The following is a 20,337-nucleotide window of genomic DNA, read 5'->3' on the forward strand; positions in this document are numbered from 1 at the left end:
TTCCTGCACACCAGGGGCTCGTTCCTATGGTAGTCCTGTGCATTGGCCCTGCCTTGTTTAATTCCTCAGGCCCCATGTCCTTTTTGCAGTTTAATTTAGGCTCCACAGGAGAAGTGTTTGTGCTTTAAAAGTAAATCAGTTTGTAGGTCTGAAGCACAATTTTAAATCTTTCTTCCCAGCTGGTAATTGAAGAGATTTAGCACTTAATGCACCAGAACTGACTTGTGCCCATTACCAGAAAGGGAAAGAAAAAAAGACTATGTTGGCAAATTAAGTGAATTCAGGCATATGATTTCAGGGACCTTCCTATGGCCACTGCAAACATATTGTTTGGGTTAAAAAGACAAGAAAGAGTAATAATTGCACCAATAGCAAATTAAGATTATAGAAACCTCCCATGAGCCAGTCTTAAGTTCTTACTCTCATGATCTTACTAGAGTTCACTTTTGTTGCTCTGTATTTTGAATGAGCCATTTCTCTGTTAACTAATATTTTATCATTTCATCTGGAGAAAGCCCCTCCCATAAATACTGGGATACAGACACTGAGATTTTAGAACCTTAATGGATTTGGCTATCAAAGTGTTTGAAATTAGCAGGACACACATCTTTAAATAATTATTCAAAATTAATAAGGTTTGTTCCTTTAACCCACCTCCCTTCTCTGCTTTTACATTGTGAAATTAACCAGCACACTAGTAAATTTTCTCCATGGCGGGCTAATTAATTTTATTAAACCCACTGGTGATACTCAGAATGTCCTAAAGCTTTGTTTGTCCACCATTATTCTGTTCATCCCTGTTTTCCTGTGCTTTTTGCTGTGTTCTTTTGACCAAGGTAGGCATGAGCCAGGTTGCTTTTGAACTGTGTTGCTCCTTCTGTAGTTAAGAATCATATGAATCCCTAAATATAAAATAAATCCTTGTGGGTGTTGGTGTGCTCCATATGATTCCCAAGGAATGAGTCCTTCTGTTAGATGTGAAGGACAGTTTCTTAACAAGGACATGGGGTCTTGAAAAAGAGAATGTAGAGACACTGAAGGGGGAGGCAGGACTTTGACAGATGAAAATATTAAATTGTGGTAATATAGCACCTGGGGAGGAATGAAGCAAATAGAAGAAAAGGGACTAGTAGGGAAAAAAGTAGAGAAATTTAGGATTAATGCAAAGTTTCCACTTTAAAATAGACATATGTGTCTTAAAAATAAAATTAAAGGGCTGGGAATGTGGCTTAGTGGTAGAGTGCTTGCCTAGCATGCATGAAGCCCTGGGTTCAATTCCTCTGTACCACATAAACAGTAGAGGCCAGAAGTGGCACTGTGGCTCAAGTGGTAGAGTGCTAGCCTTGAGCAAAAAAGAAGCTCAGGGACAGTGCCCAGGCCATGAGTTCAAGCCCCAGGACTGGTTAAAAAAATAAATTAATTAAATTAAAAGTACAAAATTCAAAAGTGAAGGAAACAATATTAAGAGATTACTTAGTTGAGTCCTGGAAGTTATGTAAATTATTTCTATCAAGAGTATCCAAGGAAAGGTATTGGCCATACATCTGAGAGTTTCTAGGAGAGTTGTCCTACATGGACATAATTCTACTTCCTATTCACCCAATACAGTTTATGTTCCAGAGGGGTCCAGAACTCATCCCTGACAATTCTAGCTTAAAATACTGGAACAATGTATTAAGAGAATCAGTGGATGTTTAAACCATTCTTGAAAGCACTTACATTAAACCTGTCAATCACTCCATAAACCCTTTTCATTAGTTAATTAATGATCACAATGTAGAAAGAAATCAATCTCTGATTAAAATACTTTATTTGGAGTAACCTAGGATCAGGTAGTTCCACTTTATAGTATAAAAACACACACTTCAGGCTGGGGATGTAGCTCAGTAGTAGAGCACATGCTAGCATACAGAAGACCCTGGGCTCAATTCCTAGTACAAGGGAAAAACAAACAAATGAATGCTACCACTACCACCAAAAACAACAAAACACACATATATTTTTGTCTTTCACATACATACATGAATTTGTTAACTTTCCATCTTATAAAATCAATTTAAAATGCCATCCCACATTTTATAATATGCCTCAAGGCCCTGATATAGTAATTCTTAGCAGTCCTCGCTTCTTTCAGGCTCGTTATCCCAGCCCTCCTGCAGATGGCATAAAGAAGGCGAGTGCCAAGTCCACAGAGGGAGAGCCCAAGTCAGCCTACTTCAGAATCAATCATGGTGGTGGGCTTTACTTTTATCTCCCTCCCTCCTTGTTGTCCTGCTCACACTGTCAGTTCAGTGAGAATATTTCAACTACACCTCACAATATGTCAAAAGGAAGTAGACACACGCTGTGAAAAGCTGGTAATTTTATTGGGTTCCTTTACCTTTAAAAAATCTGTTACTTGGTTGAGTCTGGTTTCTGGGCTTCTTTTTTGCAGGGAAATTGAGGCAAACATTTTTATGTGGTCTCTGGTGCCTGCTCTGTACTCCAACAGTTATGCACACAAGGATCATTAGAGTAGTGTTTTGCCCATTAAGATATAATAACCGTCAGCAGGGACAAAAAGCAGCTCAGTATCACAAATTCAAACTAACAGGCACACATAAAAACTATGTGCCTGCATTAGGTGCATACACAGGATTGGGTTCTCATACAATAGACCAATTACCTTTCTAGGAAAGAGGCATGTTTTCTAACCCTGAACATGTCTCTATCTCCAACTCTACCATGTCCAGATAAATAAAAAGTATGCTTACTGTTTGAAGGGCTTCACATTAATAAAAGACAAGGAGAGTCACTTATGAAGTTATTTTTCTTTTCTTTTGGTGGTACTAGCAATTGAATCCACAGCTTAGGCAAGCACTCTAACCCTGAACTAGGTCCCCAGGGTGGGAGATGCTCTCAGTGATTGGACCCACCACTTAGGCAAGCAATATACCACTGAACTATGAACTATGAACCACTGAACCTGGGAAATGCTCCTTTTGGCTGAAGGAACATTTCTGGAAGAGAAAGTGGGAGACTTGGGGACACAAAAGGTCTATACCTTTGTCTGTGAGATTAACTAGGAAAAGTCTGGCCATGCAAAGTGTAGGAGACCTCATAGACAAGTCTGAGTTGGCTCACCAGTCTTTGGCTGATAATGGTTTTAACAATAACAGTTATGCAGTCTATTTTACTCTTCTCTGTGTTTCCTTTAGAGGCTGACAGGATTCGCTTGCAAAAAGTCAGTGCCTAATAATGGGTTACAAATTGATTAGATTTGTTCTCAGCCAGAGGCAACAGATTAATAGGATTATTTGACATTGCTAATTTTCAAGTAACATTAAACTTAGTTGATTTGCTGAAAGTATTTATAATTTTAAGGTTGAATAAAATGTAATTGTCAGAGAAAAGGGAATAGAATGAGAAAAGTAACACAGAAAGCCTTTTTAAAAAATGCCCATATAACTTAACACATGAAACTCCCAGAAAGCTTCTCAGACTGTTACCAAAGAAAGAAAAAGGTAAGTAGTTTTCATTGAAGGAGGCAGAGGTAGAATTGGAGAGCTGAAGAAAGAGGGAACAGGAAAATCTTCCTTAGGTTCAGCTTCCAAGAACGAGGCCTTCACAAGAAGGAAGCTGGGAGTTGTGGTAAAAGTTGCAAATGGTAAAGGGAAAGAGTGGCAAGAGGAGTGTGGAGAGCAAGACCATTCCAAGGCCAAGTAGAACACCAGACAAGACCTGTTCTCATTGAGGAGCTCTGTGACAAAGTCTTGGTACAATGGTCACAGCTCCACCCCCACCCCCCCAAATGCCTTCAGCTTCCCTAGCAGAGAGACTACCATGTCCCACTTCCCATCAGCACCAGGCATGCCTGTGCAGACACAAATCCTTGCTTGATGTAAGTATCTGAATGCAATTCTTGAGGGCACTGGGTAAGAAACAACTTGAAGGATTCTCTGTCCACTACAGTCAAGTGTGGGGCCTGTGGGTACACTTTACTGGGGGTAACAGCTGGTAATTATGGCAAGGTTCTGCTGGATGAGTCGCTGCTCTGCTTTACAGATAATCAGAAACATACAGCTTGATTTCTTCAAGCTCAATTCTTCAGCCAGCAACCATCTTCCACAGCAGTGAGAATTTTCTGGGATGAGATTCCACATCATCATTTCTGCCCAGCTGCTAGGCTATAAATAACTACTTCACCTTATCCTGTAAAAAATAAATCTAAAAAGCAGCTGAAGTGCCAGTGGCTCACACTTGTTAATCCTAGCTACTCAGGAGGCTGAGCTCTTAAGATCACAGTCCAAAGCCAACTCAGGCAGGAAAGTCTCTGAGACTCTTATTTCCAATTAACCAGCAAAAAGCTGGAAGTAGAGCTGTGGCTCAAGTGGTAGAGCACTGTCCTTGAGAAAAAAGCTCAGGGATAATGTCCAAGCTCCAAGTTAAAGTCCCACAACCAGCACATGCACACAAAATCCCCAAACCACCAATGATCAACCAATGGATCAACTACCCACAAAGGTCTACAGAGAAAGCTTGGTTTCTAGTTGGCATATGTGCCTTTTGTACAAATCAGAAATAACGGAGCAGGAAACACATATGGTTTGTGTTCTGAAAGTTCGTCTTTGTTTTCTACATACATACCCAGTTTAACCATCATTTAATCATCACTAATGCTAATTCTAATATTTATTTCAATTTATTCAATAAAGTAACTTGCAGATACACAGAATGACCAGTGTTGAAACTGGGTTATAGCACACAGAATTCTTCAATAAACAATGACAAAAAACCCTGTAACTTGACAATGCCTTATCTTAAATAAAATCCACAGAAACATAAAGTCAATTTTTTCTTGAAAAGATACCTATAATTAAAATATGACTCTTCGTTCCTAAACACAGTGAAAAAGGAAGCACAGACATACAGAGAAATGAAAAAACAACAATCAAAGTTGCTCTGTCTAGATGTATAAAGAACATATTGCTGAATGCCTGAATGTTATGTTGGTTGGTGAGGCCTTAATTCCGGCTTTGGTGGGATGAGAAGCAAATATAGATGACACAGTAAACAGAAGCTGTCTGGGAGACAGATGAAATGACAATCACAAAGGGACACTTAACTACTCCATTCCAAAACCTTAAAATAACACAATCTTATAAAGCAAAATCTCTTAATTCTTGCCCAAGTCCATGCATGCGTCGTGCCTGAAGGTGCCATGGTGCTGTTTTATAGGTACAATTAAAATTGTCCATGGTCCAAACCTCAAAGAAGGACAGAGAGCATAGAATCCACAGAACTTCCCCTCCTGTACGCCTCTGCTCTCCGGAGGCAGTGGGATGAGAAACAGTTCAGGTTAAGCTGCTTCTGTTCTTTCATTAGTTCTGGTTCTTTTAAGCCAAAATTACATTCCAGGCAGATTGGACAGTCTCAGCTATTGCCTGAAGGGGAAGTACAAAGAAATGCTACCTTCTGCTTTGGGAATCAGGTCTGCAGGGAAGGAATGCACAGTTTAGAGAGGTGGGTGGTTCCCGGCTGTTCAGGTATTTTAGACTCAGTGGGAAGAAGTACAGGGAAGGAAGTTTCAGGGCTACTGCTTATGTTTAGTTCACTTAAGGATTAAAAAATACTTTTATTATCTTTAAGTAGCTGTTCAAATGAGTTGCCATTCAACAAAGCAGTTTATCAATACAATGCATCTTAATCAAATGTCACCTTTTTCAACATTGTCACTAACGTTTTGTTTTGTTTTAAATTGAGCTCTATTGATATTTGACAAGTTGCTTGACAGTGGCCCACCATGCCCCTGGTATGTCACCAGGCACGATCACAGGTCACTTGTGGTGGGAAAGCTCCTTCAGGTGATATTACACTTGCTTTGCTTTCCACATATGGCGATAAGTGGTGGGTGGGGATTAAACGATGGAGTTTTAAAAAATTCTAAAATCTACTTTTAACTAAACTTCACAAAATAGACATGTTGGCCTTAAAGATTCCTGCAGAGAGTTCGTAGACTGAAGGTAATCCTTCAATAATAAGAAACTAGTAGAATGGATACTCTGTCCTAATTCAGTCACAGAATCAGGAAAGAACAAGGACAGCCAGAGTAGATTTGTCAAGAAGTTGAGCTCCACAAATACAATGAATACCCGAAATGTGGGTAATATTCACTATGTCTATAGGGAGCCCCATCCTAACTGTACTAGGCTATCAGAAACCTGAAGCCACTAGAAATAGCAAGGCATTACTCTTATTTTATCTTAGAACTATCCAGGTTTGTACACAATACAATCCTATGTCTAAAGCGCCCTAAAGACTCCAGTGGAAGACTTAGACCTGATACATACTTTCAGCAAGGTAGCAGGAGGCAAAATCAACATACAAAACCCAGTAGCTTTCCTGTGTGCCAACAACAAACTCACTGAAACAAATTTGGAAAGCAATCCCTTTCACAATCACCTCAAGAAAAATCAGTTTTTCATGTCTTACAATGCATGACAGAGCTAGTGTCATGCATTTTTGCAATATAGGTGTTTTAGACAACCTACCTAGAAAGCATTCTCTTGAACTTTGTAGTGGTAGGGGTATATTGTTAATAAAGTTGGGAGACTGGGGCCTTTTTAACAGTGTCTTTTAGGCTATGGTGAGATGTCTCCTCAGGAAGACAGAAATACTTCATGGCAGATTTCAGATACCTGACCAAGCTCATTATGTCTTAGCCTACCTTTCTGGAATCAACAAGGCTAAATAAAGAGGGTCTAGTGGGCATTTTAAGTCCCACTTGTACATGGAGCAGCTCCCTGCGTCACAAAGAGGTCAGCCAGCATGCAGAGGAACCCTCAGTCTAAGGCTGTGGACTAGCGGGAACTAAAATGAAAAATGTTTTATTTTAATGTTCAATTAAATATTATAAATACAAATTCTGAGTGTACGGGAAATTCCGTGTGAATGCCAGGAAGTTTCTAGCACCTCCTCTGTCGCAATATACGTGCAAGTTTATATTGAGTATAGTTAGCAACAACTTCCCATCTCTCCTGGGACAAGGAGGGGAGGAGCTTACTAATGTGCAATAAAAACACAAATCTGCAATCATGTCGACAGCGGCTGTGTCCACAGATGCCAAAAGCCTTTAAACATGAGGGTTCATCTCACAGAAGTAAGTCACTTATCAGAGAGGGCCAAACCCAGCTCAGTGGGTGTCTGGTCAAGCCCTTCCACAACCAGGACTTTAGTGGCTCAGTGTTATGTACTTTGGCAGTGTATAGAGTTGGCTTTGACCTCAAAGATGTCAAACAACACTTTGGGTAGAGCAACACTCCTCTGGCAAGCTAGAACTTTCAGGTGTTCACTGAGCAGTTAGCCTACACAAGCCTTCCAGTCCTCCCTCCCTCAGATCCATCCATCCTACCACACCTAAATCCTCTGAACAGAATTCCCTTGCTTGCTTCAAACTGCTTTTACTACTGCATCTTCAGTTCTACAGTAAGCCTACCTTGTTCATGGATTCCTTACATGTGGTTTTGAGCAAGAAGAGTCAAAATACAGGAATGAATAATAAACCTCAAAAGGGATTTAATAAAAAACAAAGTGATTCCTGCACATGAGCTGCACAGCTCAGTTAAAGTATAGCAGCTCTCTGTCAGTTACATTTATTGTTAGTTATGTTTAAATTGTTGTTTGACCTCCTGGGTGTTTTCTTGCCCTGAGCTTTGTCAACATGTACTTCTCTCAAAGCAATGGGTACCACAAGCAAGGCAACAATGTGTCTAACTGAAGTGATAAAGTTGTTAGAAGGTGGCAGGTCTTCAGTGGAAATTGGTGGGATGGGAAAAATAAATCAAGCACCCACAGTACAGGGCTGAGCTCCACATCCTGAGCATAGAGTGGTCTCCTTAGAACCACATGCTCAAGGATGCTTGCCTCAAGGGCCTGATGCATAATCTAAGCTATGCCCATCACTCCTGGCATTTGTGAGTGACTAAAATAGCCATTCTCTCTTAGCATCACCAATAAAAGGCAAGATCCTGTTCGGACATCTCCAGTGCTGTTATCGTAGATGATCAAATCAAAGTGACTTGGTATGGTTACATGGGTACTTACCTTTCCCTTTCCCTCATGCACCTAACTCAAGTTACTCACAACCCTTTGAATGAGGACTGATCAAACCTCCTACAATACCATTCACATGTCTCTGAAGTTTCTTTTCATCTAGAGTTTTCTACTGACCATCTCTATTTTTTTCTTTTGTGATTTCATTTGTTGAAGAAACCAGTCCCCTTTCCTGTCATCTTCCCCAATTACATTTTGCTGACTGTGTTGTCATGTTTGTATTTGTCATGGTCTACTGTCCCCATGTTCTTTGTAAAGTGTTGGAGATGTAATTCTAAGGGAGGGGGCAATTCTAGCTGGGAACTGAGTACAGGAGGTTCATGGCTGGGTACAGTAGATGGAGATTTGTAGCTGGGCACAGGGAATTTGCTATGACATTCTATTTTTGTATGTGCTTGAAACTTTTCACAAGAAAAAATTTAAAAGTTTCCAAGTTGGACTATTAGGAAATACAAAGAAGAGCCATAGGAGCAGAGAGTCGGCAGGGGTGGGTAACGGAGGGTATAAACAAACAGCCCCTATACGTGTAGGAAAATGTCAAAAATGAAATATACTATTTTGTACAACTAATACACTAAAAATGCTAAAAATTGAAAGTTGAAGAAATGGTGGAAAAGACTTACCCTGCTGAATATCCTTCATTTCTAAATGTAAACTAGATATTAAGATTCCCACAGCTTGAGACCGTTTTCCATCCAATAACTTGATGATCTGTAAGTATTAAAAATATGAAAGCTCAAATAACCATGCAATCTTTCAGAGTTCATACTGAAGACAATATAACTTTCAGATATACTAGTAGATGAACTAAACCAATGCCACAAGTCCTGTGCTCCACATAATACTCAATTAGAAAGTAGCTTGTCCATAATTAAACACATTATACAATATAAAGAAAAAATATCACAAAAAATCCAACCAGCTTCATACAAACAGTAAAAAGCCTTAAGAATATCTTATTTTACTCTGGTTTTTTTTTTTCAATCCTGGGGCTTGAACTCAGAGTCTAGGCACTGAAGCCCTGAGCTTCTTTTGCCCAAAGCTAGAGCTCTACTACTTGAGCTACTACTAGAGCTCTACTACAACTCCACTTCCAGCTTTGTTGGTAGTTTATTGGAGATAAAAGTTTCATGGACTTTACTGCCAGGCTGCCTCTGAATTGTCATCCTCAGATCTCAGCCTCCAGAGGAGCTAGGATTACAGGTGTGAGCCACCAGCATCTGGCTTGATTTTTTTTTTTTTTCCATTTTGTAGATACAGTCATACCATGTAGCTCAGGCTGGCCTTTATGCAAGATCCTCCTTCCTTTGCCTTCCCAGTGCTGGATACTTTGATTTTTTTCAAATACATTATTTTAACCACATTGTACATTAAACTTTAAAATTATGCTTACAACAGATTCTAACAATGTATAAGATAAATTATAAGAATACATGTATATAAAAATGTTTTACAATCTTTTAAAAAACTTTACATACTTCATTGCCTATTATCTCCACCTTTGTGAATGTTCCCTGGAAAAGTATAGCTTTTTCCAAACCTAGTAAACCAAATCACTCCTAATAAGACTGAACAGTTTCCACTAACGAAAAAGATTTTATGTAGCGGGGCTACAAGAAAAAAATCATCATAGCTTAGAAATTTCTTTAATGCACATTGGTGGGGTAAAATACAAATGAAACTAAGTGGCTGCCCTTCCCTCTCCATCAAAATACTATTATAGACTTGCCAAAATATCGTGAAGATAAGACTACAGAGCAGCAGATACCACACCATTTTAGTGTCATGCTAGCTTAGTTGCTTGTTGGTTGAACAAGTTTATTTTCATCATCACCATAAACCTATCCATTGATCCTGATTCAATTATTACTAGTGCTTTATCTTTCCTTTTCCTGCTCAGAATGTCTACCTTCACATAACTATTAGACTTAAAATCTAATAATGTTGGATGTTAGTGGGATTCTTCACTTTAGAAGTCCATAGTTGCATCCTAAGTGTGTCAAGTTCGTGGTTTTCTATGTTTATGTGGAGCCAGTAGACAGCTCCCAAGGTGATTTCATTCTATGTAGTTTCTTGGGGAGAGGGATAAGGAGTGTTTATTCCAGGCTGTTTGGTGAAGATACTTCAAAACCATTCACTGGAGAATAGGAATATTTATTAAACTTTGCTCATCCAGTGCTCCTCTGCTGAGCTGGATGTTTAAATCGTCTTAACCCTTAACAATGAAGAAATCTGCTGAACCTATCTCTCTGTATGCCCCTGGATAAGACCAGAGCCTGTATATTTCAGTATGTATCTTATTTTGAAATAATGGGCACTTGAAGAATTTATTAAAGTTACATCAATACAATGCACACACACACACACATATGCGGTCATTTTTTCCAACAAATAAATCACAGTTCATTGTAAACACAGACTAAACTTCCTATGCCTAGTCTATGCCCTTGATGCCCATTTTTCATCCTTTGGCATCTTTCAAAAGCATTTTCTAGTACTAAGAGACTTTTGTCATTGTAGTGTTTTACTTGATGTCTGACCCAGATTCCATTTTGAATCATTTCTTCCTGATCTCAAGGGAAGGCAGAAAACAGCTAGCTGGCTGCCATCCCTCTACTGAGCTCCTTCACAAACCTCAAATCTCTCTTCACAAGGATACTTTATATTAAATACTAAAAAGTCAGTTTCTGAGGAATGTTAGCGAACCCTTGGTTGATCTCAGTCCTATCTGAAATCAGCTGAACTTGACAGTACACGGGCTTCTCCTAGGTGTAATTACAGTCTGTGGGAGAAGGCAATTTGGGCAAAATTCCACTGACCTACAAGCTGACCTTGTGCAGGGGCAAATTCACAGGTTGTGTTAAACCCTATTAGACATGCTTAGTTTAAGGCAAAGCCTTTCCAGACTCCTGCCACATGCCAGGATTAGGGCCCATCACACATACCTCTATTACATTGCCTAAGGAACTTTCTCCAGGCCTTCCAGGGTAGGGGAAGGAGGGTAGGGCAGGCACACTGCCTAAAACTGTACTTTGAGCCAGTGTATACCATCATTATTATTTCTCACATATATGGATTTAAATCTGCCTCTCTGAATAAGAATTAAAGCAAGAATAGGAAGACATTTGCAATACTGGAAAAACCACACCCTGACCACTCAGCTAAATAAATCTCACCAGACAGTCAGAAAAAGAACTCTTGCCAGGACCATGGAGATTTTATATCTATGGAAAATCCATATATATTCACTCTTCAGCTTTCTGCACTGGGCAGACAAGTCCAAAAGCAAAAATAAAAATAAATGGTTCGGAATAACCATGAATGGTGGAAGCATGCTCAGTTGAGTGAGTTTGGCACAATTAAGAGCAATGGTGCAGGCTTCTTCCTCAGCCTTGCTTGGCTAAGATTTTAAAGGTTAATTTCTACCTTGAGCATTTTCTAGACATCAAACACACTCACATTTATACCGAAGCCAGCAGCTTCATTCTCCCATCTCAGCTTCCTCAGCTCCAGAAGTGAGATTTTTTAAAAAGTTTTTATTATAAAACTGATGTACAGAGAGGTTACAGTACAGAAGTGAGATTAAAAAAAAAATTTCCAGTGGTCTTTTTTACATAGACCTGGAGAGCAAAGCAGGCATCCTGTCTACTTAAATAGAGCCACATGCACTGAAAGTAATGAACATTCCTTGATTGCTTCTGGAAAGCAAGTGTGTGCAAGTTGCTGCCTTTTCTGGGTGAATCAATTGCACACATCACCCCTGTGAAGCTCCATGTGTGTGGGTAGACATCCGCCTTCACACCAGTGATAGATGTCAAATACCCATCTGAGTACACTCTCAGCTATGCAGAAAAAATAGTTACATGGTGTGCCTCTCCATAAGACTGGGCAGCATGGTAGCGAATACTCAGAGTATAGATAATCTAACTCTTCCAAGGGGAAATGCTAAAAAAAAAAAGCATTTTCTATGCTTTCAGGTGGTGGTATCTTTTGCTTATATGTCATGTCAGCACCCACAAAATTATACTCCTTGGAAAAATTATGGGCAATAAGAGGCTGACACCAATCAAATGCTTTACAAAGGTAAGTCAGCTTGTCTCATGAACTGTGACCTCACATCTTTAAGATGTGGCCTCCAAGTGGACCAAAGTGTTTTGGTTGTTGTTACTGAGGAGATAAGCCAGGATCTCATTACAGAGAGCTCAGCCTAGCCTCCAACTCTCCCTCCTCCTGCCTCAGCTTCGAAAGAAAGGGCTGGGATGACAAGCTGTGCCACCAGTTCTGGCTGCATTTATCTTGGAAGTCAGATAGAACCCTATACTAGGCATGCAGAAGCTAGTGCACCATACAAAGCGCAGAAAACTGACAATCAAGCTGATGCTTTCCTCTAGTTGCTCCCCAGTCATGAATTTAAATCAGTATGGAGTCTCAATTTGGGCTGGACTGGAGGACAGCATCTTGGGACAATAAAGGGAAGGGATAAAGGGAATCCTTAAGTTTCATTTTTATATTCAGTCATTTACTCTTGACAGAAAAACATTGCCTTTCAAATCATTAAAAAAATCTAATTTGGAAAAACAGACTTGAAGATTTACCAATGGGGGGAAAAATGAAGTGATACAGGGTACAAAGTAGTGAGATGCGGTGGTCTGTGAATGAAGGCCTTGCAATGCACATTCAGACATGCATACACATGCACATGAATACATATACCCATGTATACACAAATACATAACCACAGGCACACAAATGTTTGCCCCCATACAAGCACAAGCTACACACTGACAACACACAGGTATACATATGTATGTAAACACATGTATACACATAATACATACACACAAATGTGCAAATAAAAATGCACACATGCACTTGTGCATGCAAAACCCCACACACGTACACAAAACATATACAAGCATTCATATCATTCATATTTATGCACATGTACACAGAAAAACATGTATGCAAATGCACGTGAATATGCACATGCATACACATACTTATGCACAGACAAGCACATACGTACACACATATACAGTTGGATATATGTGCAGACACAATACATGGAAATGAGTGCAGTCACAAAGCACACACATGCACTACAAACATGTGAACACATGTACACACATACAAGTATATTTTCACAGAATGCACATGCACACAAGGCACACAAAGGCATATACAAATGCAGACATATACACTCAACACATCCATACACATTCACACAAATGCACTTATAAATATACATCCCTACACAAGTACACACACTCATATAACATGTAGACACATGTAAATACGCATGTATGAACCTGACCATGTGTGAACACAGCAGTTATATACCTTCAAACATACTCATATGCCTGTGCATGTGCACATAACACACAAGCACAACCTACATGTATGCAAATGCACACAATGTACCAAATACATTCATGTGCACACAAATGTGCACAACTATGCATGCACACATGCATGCACATACCTGCACAGTACAAGCACACAGGTGCACATGAACACACTGGCACAAATGAAGCACACCCATACGTACTCAGGTACATAGACACTCACACCTCCACAGGAATGTATGCACACATAAGCACACACATAGGCATGCATACACGCACACACACACAGCTGTGCACAGAAACACTGCGTGAGAGAGGCCATAGGCACAGTCCCACTTGTGGCTGTTCTTAAGCCCTCACTGCTGTCTCTACTATGGCACTGACTGGGGTGAGATAGGTAAGCAGCTACTCCTCCAGGTCAGTGCCAGGAGTGGGTACTAGAGTGGGTGCCAATGGGAGGAAATACAGGATGGGGTTGGGGCTACTGCTCTCTCCTCAAGGAGAACAAACACTTCCTTGGGCACATGCAATTGTACCTTGGCAGGCACCCAGAAAAACAACAGACTCTGGTCCCTGTTCTCCTACCTTTCTTTGGCATCCCAGTCAGAGCTGCTGGCTGGTGAGCTCCAGGAGGCCATGTTTTGAAATGTCATCTGACTTGGTAAAAACAGGACTGAGCTGCTGATGGCCAGTCTGGCCTGGGAAGCTTCTGGATGGAGGCCTCTGTCAACTAGCCTGATAATGCCATTAACATAAGCTTTCCACATGTAGCTGATAATCTGCCCCATTAAATGTTTCAAGGGAAACTGGGCTTCACTGTTCTGTCAAACTGTTAGGTCTGAATCTCTTCCATGCCCTTATTTTTGGGGACACATAAAATTGCTGAAATGAAGTTTGCTTTAAGGATTTGGGCTCTTCACCAAGAAATGTGAAAAGGCAGATTGTCATCCTGTCCTGGTCTGAGAACATATTTGGCTCCCCATCCCCATATTGATGGGACAGAAAAACTCTTTTATTGGCTTTCAGACTGATGGATTCCATTCAGTCTGCAAATGTAGAGAAGGCTACAGCAGGTGAAGGCTGTGGCAGGGCCTGGAGCACAGTAGGGTGTGGGGTGGGCAGACACTTTGGGCAGCTGGGCTGCTTTTGTGCGATGTTGAAAGAAAGTCTCCAAATCAAATCACATGCATTTTCCTATGGATCCCAGATCTTGTGCGAAAAACAGGAGAAATTAATGCCTTCACCTTCCTGTCTTCAGACAGGACCAAGGTGAACAAAGATGGCCCCAGCTAAGAGCTTGACTTCTGGATTCCTAGACTTCAGAATTGTAAGTTGTTACTACTGGAAGTCATTAGCTTGTGAAAGTTTGCTAAGTTAGTCCTAGGATACAAAGCCTTGCTGATTTCGTATTTCTAATAAACTCACATGGGCGCTTATTATAAGGTCACTAGGCCACTGTGTGAACAGTGAGATAATGGCAAACAAAGGCATCATCTTGTTCCCCGCATCCTGCACCTAGCATAGACCTTAAATATACCTCGGTGGGTTTTTGTTAGAACCCCTCCCACGTACATAGTTGGAAATGTGCCCTTTTCTCTGTGGGTCTCCATGGAGTCTTCTAATGCTGTGGACTTGCTAAGAATTGTAAATAACTTTCTCATATAAGGCCAATCCCAAGTCACAGACAGACATCGTGCCCTTCTTAAGCCTCTAAAAAGCAAAGTTTCAGATTCGTCTTCAGACAATCTTGTCTTGTCAGACTTCCTGTCTTGCCTATATAATTTCTCACTAATAATAAGAACTTGAACTCACTCATCCATATCCCTAGTGGCTGCAACGGTGCTTCTTATTTCTCACATTTAATATTAGGCTTTTGAAAAGAGCATATGGTAATAATTATTCCAAGCTGGTTAGAGATAATGGGCAAGAAAAATGGTATTATCTTCAATGTCATCGTGCCTTTGATATGCTAATCATTGCATTCAAGATATCAGAAATGATGGATGGTCTTTGATTTCAATTGTATTCATGATGCAAATTACCTGGCTCTTTCCCACTCCACAGCAGGTGAGGGGCTAGCAACAGTAAGCAGCACCTTCGGCTTCAGAGGCGGTAGCCACTGGCTGGTGACTGCACTGACACTCACTAGCCACACTTCCTCCTGTGGAGACACCTTCTGCAGACATGCCTCATCACATCAACTTTGAGTACCACACTGTACTTTACAACTCAAGGCATTCTACTCTGATACTTTATTTCTTCTTTTTTGGTGTGCTGGTCCTGGGGCCTGAACTCAATGTCTGTGTACTATTCCCTAATTTTTTTGCTCAAGACTCATGCTTAACCAGTTGAATCACAGCTCCACTTCTGGCTTTTTGGTAGTTAAGTAGAGATGAATCCTCTCTAATATCTTTATATATCTCCCATCTTCCCCCACCACTTTCTGAATTTTCTGTTTATTATTCCTCTTGCTCTTGCTCACGGATGATGCTCTACCAGTTTAGCCATGCCTCCAGAACACATGTTAGCTATGTATCAGCTTCTACATGCTTAAAAATATGCATAGAAAGCCCTCAACTCTTTCCATTTAGCCTTTTTTCCCTTGACAATTACTTCTACAGCTTAAAAAAAGTATATTTAAGTAGCTGTACAAAGGAATTGCCACTTAACAGTCAATGAATAGAACGCATCTTGATCACTGTTACCCCTTTCAATGTTCTCCAATCCTTCCTCTACCCACTCCTCCCCTTACTTTTCTTTCTTTCTTTCCCCTTTTTCTTTTTGCTGGTCCCAGGGCTTGAACTCTGGGCCTAGGTGCTGTCCCTGGGCTTGTTTTGCTCAAGACTAGTACTCTACAACTTGAGCCACAGTGCCTCTTCTGGCTTTTTCTATGATTAATTGGAGATAAGAGTCTCATGGACTTTCCTTCCCAGGGCTGGCTTTGAACCTGGCCCAGCTCTCAGCCTCCTAAGTAGCTAGGATCACAGGTGTGAGCCACCAGCAACCCAGCTTTTCTTTTCTTAATTTTGTAGGATATACACTAATTCTTAACTACATGCTGCCCTCCCTTCTCCTCTTCCTTTGTCTACCCCTCCCCATTTTACCTTTCAAGTACCTGTTTCCTGGTGTTTATTTTTGTTGAATTATGACTTTGAGTTTCTAAAGAATTATACTATTTGAGTTCTCCTTTGAATCTACCATATTTTAGTTAATTCATTTGTATACACTTGCATACCACTCAAAGTATTTAATTGTAAGTTTATAAGCTAATTCTAGTTTCCACATTTGAGAGAAATCATGCACCTTTTGCCTCTCTGGGCCTAACTTAGTTCACTTAACGTATTTTTTTCCTGGTCTTTCCATTTCTTTACAAATGATACAGTATCATTCTTCCTAATGGGTAAGTAAAATTTCACTGTATATATATATATATATATATATATATATATATTTTTTTTTTTTTCCCCCCCTTGATCCATTAGTCTTCTGAGGGGCATCTGGGCTGATTCCATACCTTTCCTATGGTGAATAGTGCTGTAGTGAACATGGTTGTACCAGTGGCTTTACAGTATTCTGATTTGTAATCTTTTAGATTATAATACTGGTGTTCTTGTTGATGAAGAGAGTATTTCTCTCTCCTTTTATTTAGGTGTACTTAAATGATTGTGATAAAGCTTAATATTTTCTACATTATTGTGACTATATTTGTTTCAATTTAGTCTTAGACATTTTATGTTCTTAGAGTGGCATTTTAAAAGTTCTATTTTCCAATATCATTGATAATATGCAAAGCTATAGTTGATTATTGTATATCAGTATTACATCTATCAGGTATAACATTTTCTTTCTCTCTGGTTTTGTCTACTGAAAACCATATACAACCTTTGTAAACACTATAGTCTCATTCTTTCCTTTCTAACACTGCCTTATAACAGTGGGTATCTACCATAATAACAAATACAACAGGTTGAAGTTGATATTCTTCTTTTGTTCTGATCTCTAAAGGAACATTTTCAACCAAATATACATTAGCAGATACTCTTTATTAGACTAACAATGATCCTTTTTATTCTTAGCTACAAAATTTCATTATGAATCATAATCAATGTTTTTCTATCATCCTTTTGGATAACCATAGTGTTTTCCCCCCTTAATCTGATACTAAATTATTAAAGAAAATATTTTCCAATTTTGAATCAAATTTCCCTGCTTGCAATAAGCCATAATTAATCATCAAATTAACTTTATGCATTGCCAAGTCTAGTTTGACAATATTCTATTAGGGTTGTCATATCTGGCCTTATGACAGAAACTCATCTGTAATTTTTCTAGTTTCCTATCACTGCCCAGCAGTGCTAGCAAGGTTAGTCATGCTAGCTAGAAGTCTGACATGATTTCTATTCCCCAAGGAGCTATGTGTAAAAAGGAAATTTTGGAGTTATAAAAATGTCTGGGCTTAGTCCTTTTCTTGTGGGATTTTTAAACTACTGATCTAATTTCCTTAGTATTTATAGAACTGTTTTGATAATTTAGATATTTATAGGAAGCTACTTCAAATCATTTCCATTTACTGGTAGAAGTCTGTTCACGGCCTTATTTTACACATTTCTACAGCCTCTGTAGTTACACTTATCTTTATCTCCCTTATAATTACTTGTTAGTTTGAGCTGGCTAGAAGTCTTTGAATATAGTAACTGTTTTCAGAGAAACATTTGTTTTTATTGATATTTTTGGACAGAAAAATAAAAAGAAATTCCATTCTCATTCTGAATGTATTAAGTTGAACCACACAGCTATAAATGCTTGACCATATTTGATCTGTAGAAAATAGTTGTCAGCCCAGCACCAGGCGCTCATGCCTATAGCAGGCTATAATCCCTAGTTATTCAAGAGGATAGTTCAAAGACTAAAAAGTAAAAAACAAGAACAAAAACAAAAAAAAAACCCTACAGGGTTTTATCTCCAAAATAACCAAAAAAGTCACACTGGTAGCATGGTTCAAAGGGTAGAACACCAGTCATTAGCAAGCAAGCCAAGTGAGAGCACAAGGCCCTGAGTTCAAGAACCGGTAACAGTAGTGGTGATGATGGTGGTGGTGATAGTGAGGGTAATGGTGACGTTGGTGCTAGAGCAGTGGTGGTAGTAAGGGCAATGATGACAGTGGTAGTTGTGGTGGTGTTAGTGGTGATGGTAAGGGTAATGGTGATGGTGGTGGTGCTGAGGGTGATGTTGTTGGTAGTGATGATAGTGATGGTAATGGAAATGGTGTCTGTGGTAGTGGTGGTGGTAGTGGTGATAATGGTAAGGGTAATGGTGATGATGAGGGCAATGGTAACTGTGGTGATAATGGTGGGGGTAATGGTGATGGTAACTGTGGTGACCAGTGGTGGGGGTAATGAAACCATGGAAGCAGCAAACACTATGAGACACCTGGCTAAACATATACTTGATTTGATTTTAACTTTTCCAACCACACTTTGAAGTATGTGCTATGATTATTCTCACTTTTAAAATGAGAAAATATACAGACGAGCTTTAGGCAGATGGAGCACTTTACCCCATGGACAGAGATGATTCAAAAAAATTCTAGGCCTTTCTACAAACTACCAGTCCTTCTAGTTCCACCTCCGTGGCTGGTCTAGTTGAGACTCTAGCTCCACTAGCCAGATATCCAGAACTCAGGTTTCCACTATAGCCTTGAGACAAACACTAAGATCTCAGCTAACAAGCTAACAGATGGGACTTGGTAGTACTGGTCTGTGTTTTATGTTCCTTTCTACGTACCCTCAGCTTCAGAGGTTTCCAAGATGGCAACTGGGTGGCTAGGTCTATCTATGGAGCTAAGTTTCTCAAAGCCAGCACAGGGCCTTGTTTCTCCCATGTCTCACTAAAGCATTCTAAAGATAGCATGCTCTGGACACATAACTGCTCCATTCTGAACCACATTCTTCTCTAGGCAATCATCTCTCTGTCTCACTTCTTCCATTAGTAAGATGATTATAGTACAGAGGATCTATTTATAATGAGCCCCTGCCCAAGCAGTGTGCCTTTCCCTTGGCCTCATTTAAAATAAATCTTTGTTAATTAATGTGCCTTATCCTAGTGTTCCAAGTAACATTTATGTTCCTGAATTGGACGGAAAGGAAGAGAGCCACACCCAAAGTACATAATCCAAAAATCTCCAAAATCAACATGAATGCAAGAGCTATTTGCAAACAAAGTTTAAAAGTTTGTTTTAAACAAAGGAGGTTGTTCAAGGGAGTCCACAGGAGAGTAAAGGGATGTGATAATTAGACTGTGAATTAGTCCCCTGGTTCTTGCAGCTCTCTAGCACTTTGAAAGACCCCTTCTCACCTCCTGGGGTATTCTATACATGCAAAATGTCTCAGTGTGACTAATAAGGTACCTGGCATAAAAGTTAATTAATGAAAATGAAAACACTAAAAGTCAGGTTACGTAGTCATCAGAGCCTGGAGGGCCTGGAGCCAGATCCCAATTAGACTGCTCTGGTTGTGAAGGAAAGCATCAAAATGTCCAATAGCTTCCATCTGGCTGCTTGTGTGTCAATATGGAGCCGCGGGTCCTTGTCAAATGAGTCTTTCCTCTTTCCTTGCATTTTGAGTGGGAGCAGTCCTCTCAGAAGTCCTTGGAGCTCTTAGGTTCCCCCACTCCCCTGGAAGGGTAGCAGTGGCAGCTAAGGAATCCAGCGGGGAGCACGCATGTTCACCCCTGGCTCTACAGCCCAATCCCCTTTGTCACTCATTCCATGGGAGGGGCCCCTAAACCTCCAGTTCCATTTGTACTCCACAGAAGAGATCCGATAATGGTCCTGGCAGAGAAGTGGCTTTTCAAAACACTGGCAGGGGCCTTGCTGACCCATAGCATGCTAGGCACGTGATTT

General features: G+C 40.0%; 1 protein-coding gene across 1 annotated transcript in view; it reads right to left on the bottom strand.

The window, feature by feature from the left end:
• Positions 1-20,337, bottom strand: part of Fmn1 (formin 1) — a 151,913-nt gene that overhangs the window by 77,610 nt on the left and 53,966 nt on the right. Inside the window, 1 exon segment of the mRNA XM_048332706.1 lies at positions 8,715-8,802. Within this exon segment, the coding sequence (XP_048188663.1) occupies positions 8,715-8,802 (88 nt within the window).

The sequence above is a fragment of the Perognathus longimembris genome, chromosome 23 (assembly GCF_023159225.1).
Source record: "Perognathus longimembris pacificus isolate PPM17 chromosome 23, ASM2315922v1, whole genome shotgun sequence".
Taxonomy (NCBI): domain Eukaryota; kingdom Metazoa; phylum Chordata; class Mammalia; order Rodentia; family Heteromyidae; genus Perognathus; species Perognathus longimembris.